Source organism: Tachyglossus aculeatus (assembly GCF_015852505.1).
Source record: "Tachyglossus aculeatus isolate mTacAcu1 chromosome 12 unlocalized genomic scaffold, mTacAcu1.pri SUPER_6_unloc_1, whole genome shotgun sequence".
In the NCBI taxonomy this organism is placed as follows: Eukaryota; Metazoa; Chordata; class Mammalia; order Monotremata; family Tachyglossidae; genus Tachyglossus; species Tachyglossus aculeatus.
The window spans coordinates 4,570,697-4,585,439 of record NW_024044828.1 but is presented as its reverse complement, the minus strand read 5'-3'; the positions used below and the strand labels follow the sequence as shown (position 1 = coordinate 4,585,439).

The 14,743-nt window shown below is 51.2% G+C and overlaps 1 protein-coding gene across 4 annotated transcripts in view; it reads left to right on the top strand.

The window, feature by feature from the left end:
• Positions 1-6,695, top strand: part of MAGI2 (membrane associated guanylate kinase, WW and PDZ domain containing 2) — an 825,111-nt gene extending 818,416 nt beyond the window's left edge. For 3 of the 4 annotated variants that reach the window (XM_038740978.1, XM_038740977.1, XM_038740979.1), the window contains exon 21: positions 3,559-6,695. In XM_038740978.1, the coding sequence (XP_038596906.1) occupies positions 3,559-4,355 (797 nt within the window). In that variant the 3' untranslated portion in view covers positions 4,356-6,695. The remainder of the gene's footprint in view (positions 1-3,558) is intronic. The other variant, XM_038740980.1, reaches the window with a different exon arrangement.
• Positions 6,696-14,743: the final 8,048 nt, after the last annotated feature.

Genomic DNA, 14,743 nt, shown 5'->3' with positions numbered 1-14,743 from the left:
GGACATCTCCATCTGGATGTCTGCCCGCCATCTAAAACTCTTGTCCAAGATTGAACTCCTTATCTTCCCTCCCAAACCTGCCCCCTCCCTGACTTTCCCATCACTGTAGACAGCACTACCATCCTTCCCGTCTCACAAGACTTGGTGTCATCCTCGACTCTGCTCTCTCGTTCACCCCACACATCCAATCCATCACCAAAACCTGCCGGTCTCACCTCCATAACATTGCCAAGATCCGCCCTTTCCTCTCCATCCAAACCACTACCTTGCTGGTTCAATCTCTCATCCTATCCCGACTGGATTACTGCATCAGCCTCCTCTCTGATCTCCCATCCTCCTGTCTCTCCCCACTTCTGTCTATAGTTCACCCTGCTGCCCGGATCATCTTTGTGCAGAAACGCTCTGGGCATATTATTCCCCTCCTCAGAAATCTCCAGTGGCTGCTAATCAACCTACGCATCAAGCAAAAACTCCTCACTCTCGGCTTTAAAGCTCTCCATCACCTCGCCCCTTCCTACCTCACCTCTCTCCTCTCCTTCTACAGCCCAGCCCGCACCCTCCGCTCCTCTGCCGCTAACCTCCTCACTGTGCCTCATTCTCGCAAGTCCCTCCGTCGACCCCCGGCCCACGTCCTTCCCCTGGCCTGGAATGCCCTCCCTCCACACATCCGCCAAGCTAGCTCTCTTCCTCCCTTCAAAGCCCTACTGAGAGCTCACCTCTCCTAAAGACCTTCCCAGACTGAGCCCCCTTTTTCCTCTCCTCCTCCCCATCCCCCCACCCTACCTCCTTCCCCTCCCCACAGCACTTGTATATATATTTGTACAGATTTATTACTCTACTTTACTTGCACATATTTAATATCCTATTTATTTTGTTAATGATGTGCATATAGCTTTAATTCTATTTGTTCTGACGACTTTGACACCTGACTACAGGTTTTTTTGTTGTCTGTCTCCCCCTTCTAGACTGTGAGCCCCTTGTTGGATAGGGACTGTCTCTATATGTTGCCAACTTGTACTTCCCAAGCACTTAGTACAGTGCTCTGCACACAGTAAGTGCTCAATAAATACAATTGAATGAATGAACGTTAAGTGCTTCTGTGTGCTACACACTGTGCTAAGCACTGGGAAAGATACAAGATAATCAGGCCAGACACAGTTACTGTCCCATATGGGGCTCAAAGTCCAAGCAGGAGAAAGTAGGATTTAATCCTCATTTTGCCAATGAGGAAACTGAGGCACAGAGAAGTTAAGTGACTTGTCCTAGGTTATCCAGCAGAACCCATGTCCCAGAGCTCAGTCTAAAGTTGACTCATCTGGACAGATCTCACCCTGTTCTCCCCAGTGAAAATTTCCTCTGGTAAAATGTGGACATTTGGCTGGAGCTTTCTTGAGAGGAAATGGGGCCACTATTCTTCCGAGAAAGCCTGGTGGGCTTCTCCCAGACTCCTGGAACTTCAGAATGAACGACTCAGAACCCAGTCATACAATTTGTGAGGATCCCGTCCTTTAGCCGTGGCCAAAGAAATAAACAACCCACATCCCCCTGTGAGAATATCTATCCAGACAGGATCAAAATCAAGCACAAAGTTCCTATCACAATGAGGGTCCCCAGAGGTCCTGAAAGCTTGTATCCTGCAGAGATGCAGGAGGCAGTGGCTTCTTGGAGTTCCCAGAACTTGGGAGATTATTCTATCTGTTTTCCTGCTTCCATATGTTTCTTGCCTGAAAAACCCACTCTCTCTGCTGGGTCATAACAGATAATTGGGCCCATCAGCCTGAGGTGGAGAGGGAGACAAAGTCCACTTCTCCTGTCTGTTGTGTTTTGGGAGGATTTTGAAGAGAATTCAATTTTGTAGAGTTACTTCTGCTGCCTGCTGACACTGGAGTGCTAAGCCCAGAATCCCGGAAGACAGTCAAAATGAGTGAAGAAGGCAGGGAGGGGAGGGATGAGGAAGAGCACTGGTAGAGATAGAGGTAGGTGACTCCAATGCAACTGTTGTGGTCTGGGGCACTAGCTGCGGGGCCCAGACTTCCTATACCTATCTGCAAGGCTGCTTTATGCTAGAGTCATACATGTGAATGGAAAGAGCTGGAGACCTGACTTTGGCTCCTAGCCAATCAGCAACCCTCCCTCCAACTCTGATTTCCATTTTTCCTACCGTAGGATGGGGTCGGGGGGTGGTGGGGAGAGATGTTTCAATGGGCGTGGTATGCCTTGAATTCCACAGGAGGACAGAGCCCTGACAAATGGCAATACTGTCACCACTGCCATGCCTTTGCTCCCCTCCCACCAAAGAGGCTCCTGTGAAGTCTTTTTTTTTAAATGTTATTTGTATGGAGCTCCTTAACTTTCAGATAATTGGTATTCAGTGCCTTGATGAGAGCTTAAGAAATTGAGGCAACTTCCCATGTTACTACCTCAGCCTCAGGCAGAGGGGGAGGGGAAGAAGGGGGAGGAGAATCAGGCTCTATGTGTGCTGAAAATCCTGCCAGAACAATAGGGTGTATGGTCATGGGACAGGAGTGCAGGACACAGAGAAGGTTGGCATACCCAGGAAAAGGGGGCCAAGGGGCATCCTTCCTTGAATTTCCATACCAAGAGAAAATATCAACACATAAAAGTCTCAGTGTCAAGGAAAAGCCTTCCCATTGATCCGATACCACCCAGATGTAGCAGGATTAACATTCTGGAATAGGCAGAACCCCACAGCCTGAGTAAGGCTCAGAATCAGCGGCCCCCATGCCCATAGAGGCCGAATCAAAACAAGAACCACCAGACTCAAGGCTACTAGAGAACCTTGGGGGAAGCAGTGAAACGGCTTGGGCTGGCAGAGATAACCTGCGAGTAGCAAAATGCACCCCCTCCTCCCCCACCATTCTACTCTCGAGAGAAGAGTAACCATTTATAGTGCTACCCACAGTCAAGAAGTCACCATCTTTATCAACTATGGCATTTGTTAAGTGCTTACTATGTGCCACACGCTGTGCTAAGCATTGGGAAAGATACAAGATAATCAGGCCAGACCCAGTCCCTGTCCCATATGGGGCTCACAGTCCAAGTAGGAGAAAGTAGGATTTAATCCTCATTTTGCCAATGAGGAAACTGAGGGGACAGAGAAGTTAAGTGACTTGTCCTGGGTCACCCAGCAGGCAGGTGGCAGAACTGCGATTAGAACCCAGGTCCTCCGACTCCCGGGCCTCTGTTATTTTCACCCTAGAGGCCTCAAAATAGTTCATAAAGACCTAGAATAAGACAAGGGATAAGGCAGAGGGCTCCCTACTCCAGCTCAGGATAGAAGGGAGATGCCCAATCCCACCCCAAGGCGTTATGGGTAGGATCTCTCTCCAGGGTTGGGGCCCCGGGCAGGCCCCGGGGTGGAGTTCACTCCAGCTGTGGGTCAGCATTTCTCTAGCAGCATCTGTCCGTTAGTCACTCATAACATAGACTCCTGTGATGCTGTTTTTTTAAGCTACGTAGTGCCATTTGCTCAGTTTGTGTCTTTCCATTTCCGCCCCTAGACATCTCCTTAACACTCGTCCTTTTATTGTCGTGCAGACGAACCAAACTCCTGGAGCTCTCCCCCTGCCTCCTCCCCAGGTCTGCCGGAAGTAGCGGTTTCCCTGGAAGACATAATCTCACCATTATCTTCATCGCATCTAGCCCCACCCTCTGACCCTCCCCACCAGAGAAACCCAGATCCCACATGGGAGAACAGGCGGGGACCCGACGCAGGAATACCAAAGGAGCTTCCAGCCAATGGCCAGAAGAAGAAACGGCTGGGAGAACAGAGAGAGAGATCCACCAGTCCCAAGAAAGTCGACAGGTCAAGGCACGAGGAGGCCCCCAGGAAGGGTCTCTCCGAGGGTAGGTCCCAGAGAGCTGAGGGGGGCCGGCAGGCCTCAGAAAATCCGGCCCCTGGATGGAGGACCTCGGCCGAGGTCGGAACAGGAGAACCGGGGGCTGCCGGAACCGATGACGAACGACGCGGGAGGCTCAAGATGGCCGAAGCCCTCCGGGGAGGGTTCCCCGGGAAGAGGGACGACCCCGGAGGGGTTGGCACCGAGAAGTGGGCAGCCGCGGCCAGCGACCCCGGCCAGCTCGAGCCACTCGGGGCCGCGAAGGCACACGGGAGCGGGAGCGGCGGCCCTCACCGGAATGGCACGGGCCCCGTTCTTCAGGAGCCAGGCGGGAAACCCTGCGACTGCCCAGGGAAGGGTCATTTCCATCCCAGCGGCAGTCGCCCCGCGGCCACCGCCCGGAAGACGACCGTCTCCCCGGGGCCCTGGAAGATCCCCGGTTCCGACAAGCTCCCGAGCACACTGAAATCCAGCCCTTCGGCCGCCAGTAGATAAGGGCTGCCGTCCCGGCCCTCCATTCCGCATCGACACAGGACGTCCTTTTCCGGTTCCGTCTCAAGTCCTTTAATTTATTGCAACGACCACGTGGAGATCCACAAGTCCTCATGGCTGGAAGCCATCACGTGTAATCCACGTGAGTGAGCGCAGGACCGAACTATTCTGAGCGGCAAAGAGCGAACCTGGAGAAGAATTCGAACTGACCCGAAAGTAGTCCCCCACCCCTCCCCGGTTCCATTTTCGGGACTTTGGCAGCTATGGAAGAACCAAAATGATCTTAAGTCCATCAGAGAAGGACAGTGCAGTGTAGCTTTAGGATTTTCCTCCTCCTCCTCTCCCCCCGCCCTGGCCTTCCCCCGCCTTCCCCACCACCACTACCACCACCACCACTGCATGAAGGACTTGGATGTCTGCCAAACTTGGTATCAAGAAACTGGCCAAGACCAGAGCCACCACGGACTGGAATCTCGCCTTAAATCCAACTGCACGGAGCAAGCTGAAACTGAGAAAAAGATTCTCTCTTTTAATTGAGCGAAAGCTTTGTAAATACATTGTCCTTGACATATCTAGACAGGGGTCAAAGGTTTTCTTTGGGGAAATGCACGGGGCGGAATAGCTGGGCTGGGTTTCCGCAGTCAGTCAACGCTGCCTCCAGTTCGGGAGGCCTCCATTCACCGCAGGCTTCGCAGGGAGCTGGAAAATCTATTGAATCGATTGGTGTGATGCCATTTCTACTGCCATTTTTGTGAACAAATCATATTTCTGTATGTCAGGTGGGGGTTGGGGGAGGGAGGGGCAGGAGTTCTATTTGAAAAATCCATCCTGGAAAACAGTTTGCCACCAACTCAGACTTTCACAATATTGCTCACAGATCCTAACTGGTCTTCACCTGAAGTAGAAAATTTCACAATTGGAGGACCACAGCCTAGTGCAACTTTTAAGTGAAAAAAGCTGCAGCTTCCTTATGCAGAAGGCCTTCCCATCCTCTCTCAGCAGCCCCAAATCTCTAAGTTCTGATTATCAAAACTCTATTGCCTCGACTGCTTGGCCTTTGTTGTGACATCTTCTCATCATTTTCCCTGATTCCAGTTGCCTTCAGAGGAATTACTCTGATACCTCTGAGGCTTAACGTTGCTCAAATAGAAAAGGCCATTATTACGACCAATTTATTTTCATTAGTGGACATCCAAGCAATAAAGTCCCTTTTATCACTTTTCTCTGCCTCCATGTCCTCGGTTTTCTTCTCCTTTGGTTTCCATCTTATTTCAGAGTTCTGAGCTAATATTGGCGTGGAAAGGTCCCTTAGACCCCTAGATAGTATAATTTCCTTTTAAGAGAGGGAGAGAGAGTGCAAGAGAAAGTGAGAGAGGGGTCAGTGGTTCTGGGACTCATGCCCCTACCCAGTCCATTTTTAGTCAGCTGAGTTTAACGCAATCCCTCGAGCACTGGACAAAATTGCAAGTCCCTCCAAAAGAACCGCTTCCACCTTGGGGGAAGCGACAGCCCGGTCGTTATTTCAGAAGCGCCCCTCCTCAGGTCCCCATCCAGGAGTCTGGACTGGGAAAGGCCCTCTCCAGAGCAAAGATTGGAGCCATCTCACCTGAGGAGCAGCTTCCCCGGTCAGGGCCACAGTCCACCCCTCCCTAGCCCTTTCCTCGGCCCCCGCCTCGACCCTAGCAACCGCGGTGGAATTTTCCCCCAGCCCATGTGGAGGAATTTGAGGTGGTGGGAAGGCTCCAGAGAAGGATGCTGCAGCTTTTTGAGTTCAACTTCTAAAAGAGAAACTCCACCCTAAAACCAACAAAAAAAGCACAAACCCATGTAGCCGTTTACAGCCCTTTTATTTAATACCAACTAGTCTTTATGCCCCAAACTAGAAGCCCAGGATCCTTTGCCATTAATTTATTGAATCTGAATTTGGACAATGCTTCTGTAGTGTAGCTGCACGTCCCAGTACTGTATCCTCTGACCTTTATTTTCCATGTGTAAAAGAAATGAAAAAAAAAAAAATTGGAGATTACGCTTGCATAAACTCTAATTTGCACAGTTCACAGCTACTACTTGTGCAGTAATTGCTTTATGCGGCTGTAATCGATAACCTGTGAAGACAGTACATCATCTAAACCCCATTCCAAATAATATTTCTGTGTAGTGTTAGCTGTGAATTTACCCTGTACAGCTGTATCTCTATAAATATAATTCCATGTATTAATAGTCACAGAAAGGCTGTAAGTGAGCAACTATTTTTATGAAACGCACCATTATGGATAAATTAACTTTTACAGAAATCTTGTTTACTGTATGATACTCTAAAACACTGTCAAATAAAATATATATCCAAAAATCTTTCCCCTTTCCCACCAGTCTATGTTGTTGGTTAGTGGGGGAAGCCTTTGGGAGTTGGGATTGAGCAGTACGCGAACTCGCAGTGTCACTGGTGAGTTTCACTGAGGCTCAAACCTGAAATGTGGGATTTAAAGCGAAAGAAATGTATTTGGTTAGCAAGGACCAAAACGCTTTTCCCTTGAAGGAGTGGTTGATTCTGCCTTTGCTGTCCTGCCTGTCCAGACCTGGAAGAGAGGGGCAGAGAGGGGAGGGTACCAATGCTGGTGGACTGAGATGAAACCTAGCATGGCATCAGCAGTGGCAGTGAGAGTGGAGGCAAGAATACTGATCCATAAGGAGCCACTCGAGGCAAACTCAGCTGTCCCTGTCCTTAGAGCCAAACCACCTTCGGCTCCTAACTCATACCAGTCCCTTCTCATTCTTAATTTTACTGTGCTCCTTCTGCCCAGGGTGAGTAGGGAGAAAATACACCGATCCTCATCACTGGGCCCCCCCGGCAGACTCTGAAACTTCTTGAGTTTGAGATTGGGGTCATTTAGGTGTAGACAAACGAGAACTAAAGGCTGGTTCTGGGTGATGGTGAAATTGCTTAGCCCTATGCATTACCAGACGTTAATCCCTGCTTTGTCACAAACCTGCTATGTGACCTTTGGCAAGTCACTTTGCCAATTTGTACTTCCCAAGCGCTTAGTACAGTGCTCTGCACACAGTAAGCGCTCAATAAATACGATTGATGATGATGATCTCTGTGCTTCAGTTCCCTCATCTGCAAAATGGGGGCTCAATAAATGGTCTCCCTCTGATCGTGAGCACAATGTGGGACATAGAGTAATAGTGACATTTGTTACACGAGTACACAAATAATAATAATAAATGTTATGTCTTTTCTTATACTGTTGAGTCCTCTCCAACCCTTAGAGACTCCATGGACACATTTCTCCCAGAATGCCCCAACTCCATCTGCAATTGTTCTAGCAGTGTATCCACAGAGTTTTCTTGGTAAAAATATCCGTGCAGTAAACTTGAGTCTCCACCCTCGACTCTCTTCCACGCACCTGCCCAGCACAGGTGAGTTTTGACTTGTAGCAGGTGGCTTTCTACTCACTAGCCACTGCTAGGAATGGAATGGGTATACCTCTGCGCTTGACTCTCCCCCCTCTCGTAGCCGAGACTGGTAGAGCACTGGAAACTCTCCAGGTGCAATCCTGAGAGAGGAGCAAATGCTACAGTCTCTAATAATAATAATGATGCATTTGTTAACTTCTCTAAGCGGTGGGGTAGGTACAAGGTAATCAGGTTGGACCTAATCCCTGTCCTACACTGGGCTCCCAGTCTTAATCCCCATTTTACAGATGAGCTAAGTGAGGCACAGAGAAGTGAAGTGACTTGCCCGAGATCACACAGCAGACAAGGGGTGGAGCTGGGATTAGAACCCAGGTCCTTCTGACTCCCAAGCCCGTGCTCTATGCATTAGGCCATGCTGCTTCTAGCCTAAAGAGAGCCCCGGCCCAGGTGACTGAAAAACTCAGCAGAAAGGCCTGGACACAAAAGGGGCCACAGGTACATCCCAGCCTTGATGACAATAAGATGCTCTGGAGAGGTAGTCTCCCTCAAATTGTGCCAACTTCCTTGTGGCAACAGCAATTGTCCAGTTCCGCAGAAGTGACTGAGCATTTATTTTGTTTGTTAATTCAAGGAACACAAAACGGCACCCTTCCATCAGAACTGAAAAGGCCATTAGGCCCGGGCCCTGCTGGTGATTAGCATTCCGTGCTGAATGGATGAACAGAGAAGCTGATCCATTTTCACTGGAATTAATCCATTAAAGTAGCCGGCTGATGTTCTGTAAGTGCTGTGGGCTCGTGCTGCTACAGAATAAATGGCCAGAAACTTGCAGAGTCAAAGGGTGATTTGTGCTTGGCAGACTGAGCTAATAGAACAAGTGGAGACTACAAAAATCAAAGTTCCCCCGCTCCGGGCCCTTCCAGAAAGGCTCTGAGACCTCCTCAGCCTGCTGCTCACTAAGCCCCTGACTTGGGCCCAACGGCCCATCCCAGCCTTCAGAACACTGTCCAAACTGCGATTCCCCTGGCCCAGGAACTGGATGTTGTGGCCGCTAAGAACCACTGGATACTTCCTGGCCTCAGGATTCAGCGCTTAGAACAGTGCTTTGCACATAGTAAGCGCTTAACAAATGCCATTATTATTATTATTATTATTATCAGGTCCTGGAACCTCACCATGACCTCGCCTACCCCTCTCTCTGATCACCACACCCTTCTTCTCTCCCCACCACCCCACCCCGCCCATCCTTGCCATCACATCCCATCAGCTCACTCATCCCCACCTCTTGTGCCACCCCCTCCTGTTTGGCCACTACACAACCCTGCTTAATGGGGGCCTTTGGAACCCCTCTCTAATGCGGGGCCCGAATCCCTTCATTCTTAACCATTTTCTGACGCAGTGCGAAGCAGCATGGCACGGGCCTGGGAATCAGAAAGGACCTGGGTTCTATTCCCAGCTCCACCACGTGTCTGCTGTGTGACCTTGCGTAAGTCACTTCACTTCTCTGGGCCTCAGTTCCCTAATCTGTAAAATGGGGATTAACAATAATAATAATAATAATGATGGAACTTGTTAAGCCCCTACTATGTGCAAAGCACTGTTCTAAGAGCTGGGATAGATACAAGTTAACCAGGTTGGACACAGTCCCTACCTCACATTGGGCTCACACTCTTACTCTCCATTTTTCACAGATGAGGTAACTGAGGTCCAGACAAGTTAAGTGACTTGCCCAGGGTCACACAGCAGAACAAGTGGTGGAGCCAGGATTAGAACCCATGACCTTCTGACTCCCAGGCTCATGCTCCATCCACTATACCACGCTGCTTCTCTAAAGAGTGTGAGCCCCTTGTGGGACAGGGGCTGTGTCCAACCTGATCAACTTGTATCTACCCCAGCACTTAGTACAGTGTCTGGCACATAAGCAGTGCTTAACAAGTACCATAATTCTCATTGCCATCACCCCGACACCAAAACCTGACTTTCAACTGGTAATAATAATGATGGTATTTGTTCAATCAATCAATTGTATTTATTGAGCACTTACTGTGTGCACAGCACTGTACTAAGCGCTTGGGAAGTACAAGTTGGCAACATACAGAGACGGTCCCTACCCAACAGTGGGCTCACAGTCTAGAAGGGGGAGACAGAGAACAAAACATATTAACAAAATAAAATAAACAGAATAGATATGTACAAGTAAAATAAATAATAGAGTAATAAATATGTACAAACATATATACATAGATACAGTGCTGTGGGGAAGGGAAGGAGGTAAGGCCGGGGGGATGGAGAGGGGGAGAGTGTTTACTATGTGCCAAGCAATGTTCTAAGCACTGGAGTAGATACAAGGTAATCAGGTTGTCCCACAACGGGTTCACAGTCTTAATCCCCATTTTACAGATGAGGTAGTTGAGGCACAGAGAAGTTATGTGACTTGCCCAAAATCACACAGCTGATAAGTGGTGGAGCCGGAATTAGAACCCACAACCTCTGACTCCCAAGCCCATGCTCTTTCCACTAAGCCATGCTGCTTCTCACAGTCTCACCTGCCAATCTTTCCAAAGAGACCCTCACCTTCTCTCACCGCTCACCCTGAAAACTCACAGAGAAAGGGGCAGGAGTTTACCTCCTTCATATCCCCCAATGCCCCAGTCACCAACTTGGACACATGCTAGAGCTCATCATCACTAGCCTAGATTAATAATTAACAACAATTATGGCTAATGCCAATAATTATGCCAAGCACTGTACTAAGCACTAGGGTAGATACACATAATAATAACAATAATGGTATTTGTTAAGTGTTTACTATGTGCCATGCACTGTTCTAAGCGCTGGGGTAGATACAAGGTAATCGGGTTGTCTCACGTGGGGCTCTCAGTCTTAATCCCCATTTTACAGATGAGGTAACTGAGGCACAGAGAAGTGAAGTGACTTGCCCAAAGTCATACAGCTGACAAGTGGCAGAGCCGGAATTAGAATCCATGACCTCTGACTTCCAAGCCCGGGTGCTCTTTCCACTAAGCCACGCTGCTTCTCAGTAATCAGGTTGGATACAGTTCCTGTATCTCATGGGGCTCACAGTAAGTAGTGGGGAGTAGGATTGAATCCCCATTTTACAGATGTGGAAATTGAGGCACAGAGCAATGACTTGCCCAAGGTTACACGGCACACAAGTGGCAGAGCCTAGATTAGAATCCAGATCCTCTGATTCCCAGGTCTGTGCTCTTTCCACTTGGCCATTCTGCTTCTCTACGACCAGAGGGACCCTTGTCGAAATCTAAAAGGCAAAGAGCAAAAGAACCCGTGCTAGATTCTATGGCCACGCCGCATGTCCCGCACATTATTAATTTATAATGGGGCTGTCAATCACTTGATCAGGTTAAGGCAAGGTCACAGACCCATTAGGGTTGGCAGAATGAAATCAAATTGATTCAGTGCACATCCACGACAGCAAGGACAATGAAGTTACTATAGATTTCCCTTGGCAAACCAGGATTGATGCAGCTGGGATCGCAAGAAGCTGACAGAGATTTCGTGCAAAAGTCCAAGGCTGGAGCCCCCTCTGTACCCATTCTATGTTGGGTTGAGGGCCTTGCCCACAACCTGCCCTGCACCAGCATTCATTCATTCGTTCACATTTACGGAGCACTTACTGAGTGCAGAGCACTGTACTAACCGCTTGGAAAGTACAATTCAGCAACAAAGAGAGACAATCCCTGCCCACAGTGTGCTCACAGTCTATTAGAGGGAAGACAGACATCAAAACAAGTAAGCAGGCATCAATGGCATCAATATAACTAGAATTAGAGATAAACTCACCAGAACAAGTTAAAAAGACATTAATGTAAATAAATACAATTATAGAGATGGGGCGGGGAGAGGGGGTAGAGCAAAGGGAGTGAGTCGGGGCAAGGTGGGGGAGAGGGGGAGCTGAGGAAAAAGGAGGGCTTAGTCTGGGTCAACAGCATGGCTTGGTAGACAGAGCACGGGCCTAAGAGTCAGAAGGACCCAGGTTCTAATCCTGGCTCTGCCACTTGCCTGCTAATAATAATAATAACAATGATGATATTTGTTATGTGCTTACTATGTGCCAAGCACTGTTCTAAGCACTGGGGTAGATATAAGGTAAGGTTGTCTCATGTTGGACAACCACTCTCCCCATTTCAAAGCCCTAATGAAATCACACCTCCTCCAGACAACTCTCCCTACGCCCTCATTTCTTCACCCTATTCGCCCGCCCCGCTGCCCCATCTTAGCACTTTGGCGTGTACCCTTTAAAGCACTTTGACCCTCACCCAAGCCCACCAGCACATCACCATACCCTGATGCCCTGCTGCTTCTAGGGTTCTGCCTTCCCCTCTGACCTGTCGGCTCTTTGTAGGCAGAGACCTTGTCCCCGGGTGTTGGCATACTGTACTTTATCAGGAGCAGGAAAACGGGATCTGCCAAGGTCCAGCTACTTGGTGGCCAGCTGCCCCGTTAAGGGCAGCCAGGCTTTCCCTGGGAAGTCCAGCCCTTCCCAGGGCACCAGTGCTTCTCCAGGCACTCAAGATCCTCTCTGGACACTCAGGCCCCCTCCCAGGGAACTTGGGTCTCGTGCCTGGGGCACTTGGGCCCCTCCCCAGGCACGTGGGCCCCTCCCCGGGCACTCAGGCCCCCTCCCCAGGGAACTTGGGCCTCGTGCTGGGGCACTTGGGCCCCTCCCCGGGCACTCGGACCCCCTTCCCGGGGACTCGGACCTGTCCCTGGGCACTCAGGCCCCCTTCCCTGGGCACTCGAGCCCCTTCCCTGGGCACTGAGCCCCTCTCTGGACAATTCATTCACTCATTCAACCGTATTTATTGAGCGCTTACTGTGTGCAGAACACTGCACTATGCACTTGGGAAGTACAAGTTGGCAACATATGGAGATAGTCCCTATAATAATAATAATAATGATGGCATTTATTAAGCGCTTACTATGTGCAAGGCACTGTTCTAAGCGTTGGGGTAGATACAAAGTAATCAAGTTGTCCCACGGGAGGGCTCACACACTTAATCCCCATTTTCCAGATGAGGTAACTGAGGCACAGAGAAGTGAAGTGCCACGCCCAAAGTCACCCAGCTGACAAGTGGTGGAGCCGGGATTTGAACCCTGACCTCTGACTCCAAAGCCCGGGCTCTTTCCACTGAGCCACGCTGCTCCCTACCCACCAACGGGCTCACAGTCTAGGAGGGGGAGACAGACAACAAAACAATACATGCGGACGGGTGTCGACTCATCAGAACAAATAGAATTAGGGCTAGATGCACATGATTAACAAAATAAATGGAATAGTAAATATGTAGAAGTAAAATAAATCGGGCCCCCTCCCCAGGGAACTTGGGTGTCGTGCCTGGGGCACTTGGGCCCTCTCCCTGGCCACTGGGGCTCCCTCCCCAGACACTTAGACCCCCTCTCTGGACATTTGGGCCCCCTGTCCGGGCACTGGGCCCCCTCTCTGGACACTGGGCCCCCTCGGAGACCAGTTTGGGGGGGCGGGTGGAGGGGCCCAGGGGGAGACCGGCCCTGGACAACCCGACAGGCCGAAGCCAACTTACCTGCGGTCCTGGGGCGCCCAGCGGGCCGGGGGCTCGGCAGGTGGTCGGGGGTCGCCCAGAGCCGCCCCCGGGCCACCCGTCTCGGCGAAACGGGGGCCGCCGGGGGCCGGGCCGGGCCAGGCCGGGCCGCCCCGTCTGCGGACTTGCAGCAGGGGCGCGGCAGAGCACGAGGCCCAGCAGGAGCGCAGCGCGCCCACCTGCAGACGCGCTCCTCAATCAACCCGACTGCGCTCCCACCAGGACCCCCGGCAGCCCTCCAATCCTTCCCTCCCTCCCACCCAGACCCCCAGCAGACCTCCAATCCTTCCCTCCCTTCCACCCGGACCCCCGGCAGCCCTCCAATCCTTCCCTCCCTCCCACCCAGACCCCCAGCAGCCCTCCAATCCTTCTTTCCTTCACACCAGGACCCCCGGCAGCCCTCCAATCCTTCCCTCCCTCCCACCCAGACCCCCAGCAGACCTCCAATCCTTCCCTCCCTTCCACCAGGACCCCCGGCAGCCCTCCAATCCTTCCCCCCCCTCCCTCCCACCCACCAGGACCGCCCAGTAGCCCTCCAATCCTTCCCTTCCTCCCACCCAGACCCCAGCAGCCCTCCATCCTTCCCTCACTCCCACCAGGACCCCCAGTAGTCCTCCTTCCCTCCCGCCTGGACCCCCAGAAGCTCACCCTCCCTCCCTCCCACCAGGACCCCCAACAGCCCTCCATCCTTCCTTCCCTCCCTCCCACCAGGACCCCCAACAGCCCTCCATCCTTCTCTCACTCTCTCCCACCAGGACCCCCCGTAGTCCTCCTTCCCTCCCGCCTGGACCCCCGGAAGCCCACCAGGACCCCCAATAGCCCTCCATCCTTCCCTCCCTCCCTCCCACCAGGACCCCCAACAGCCCTCCATCCTTTCTTCCCTCCCTCCAGGACCCCCCAACAGCCCTCCATCCTTCCCTCCCTCCTACCCACCAGGACCCCCGGCAGCCCACCCTCCCTCCCACCAGGACCCCAGCAGTCCTCCCTTCCACCCACCTGGACCCCCAGCAGCCCTCCATCCTTCCCTCCCTCCCACCTACCTGGATCCCAAGTGTTGTACAGTGATTGGCATCCCCAACTTCCTTACTTGGCACTGTAGGCAACATTTTTATGCCCTGACAGGTTCCTCATAGTGTTTTGCTTTCACTAGGTCAAAGTTTAAGACTTGAGTGAACTCCATTTTGGATGGAGAGTCAGTGACCCACGTGGGAAATAATTTGTCTGCAGTCACAGTAAGTTAGTTCAGCCTAAGTGTTGCAGGAAACCGTAAGAGTCAAGTCTCATGGTGTAACTCTCCCTCTGCCTTCTTCAGAGGAAATACCCTTCACACCCAAAAGCGGTTTTCAGTGAGGTGTGTAATTATTGATATCAGCT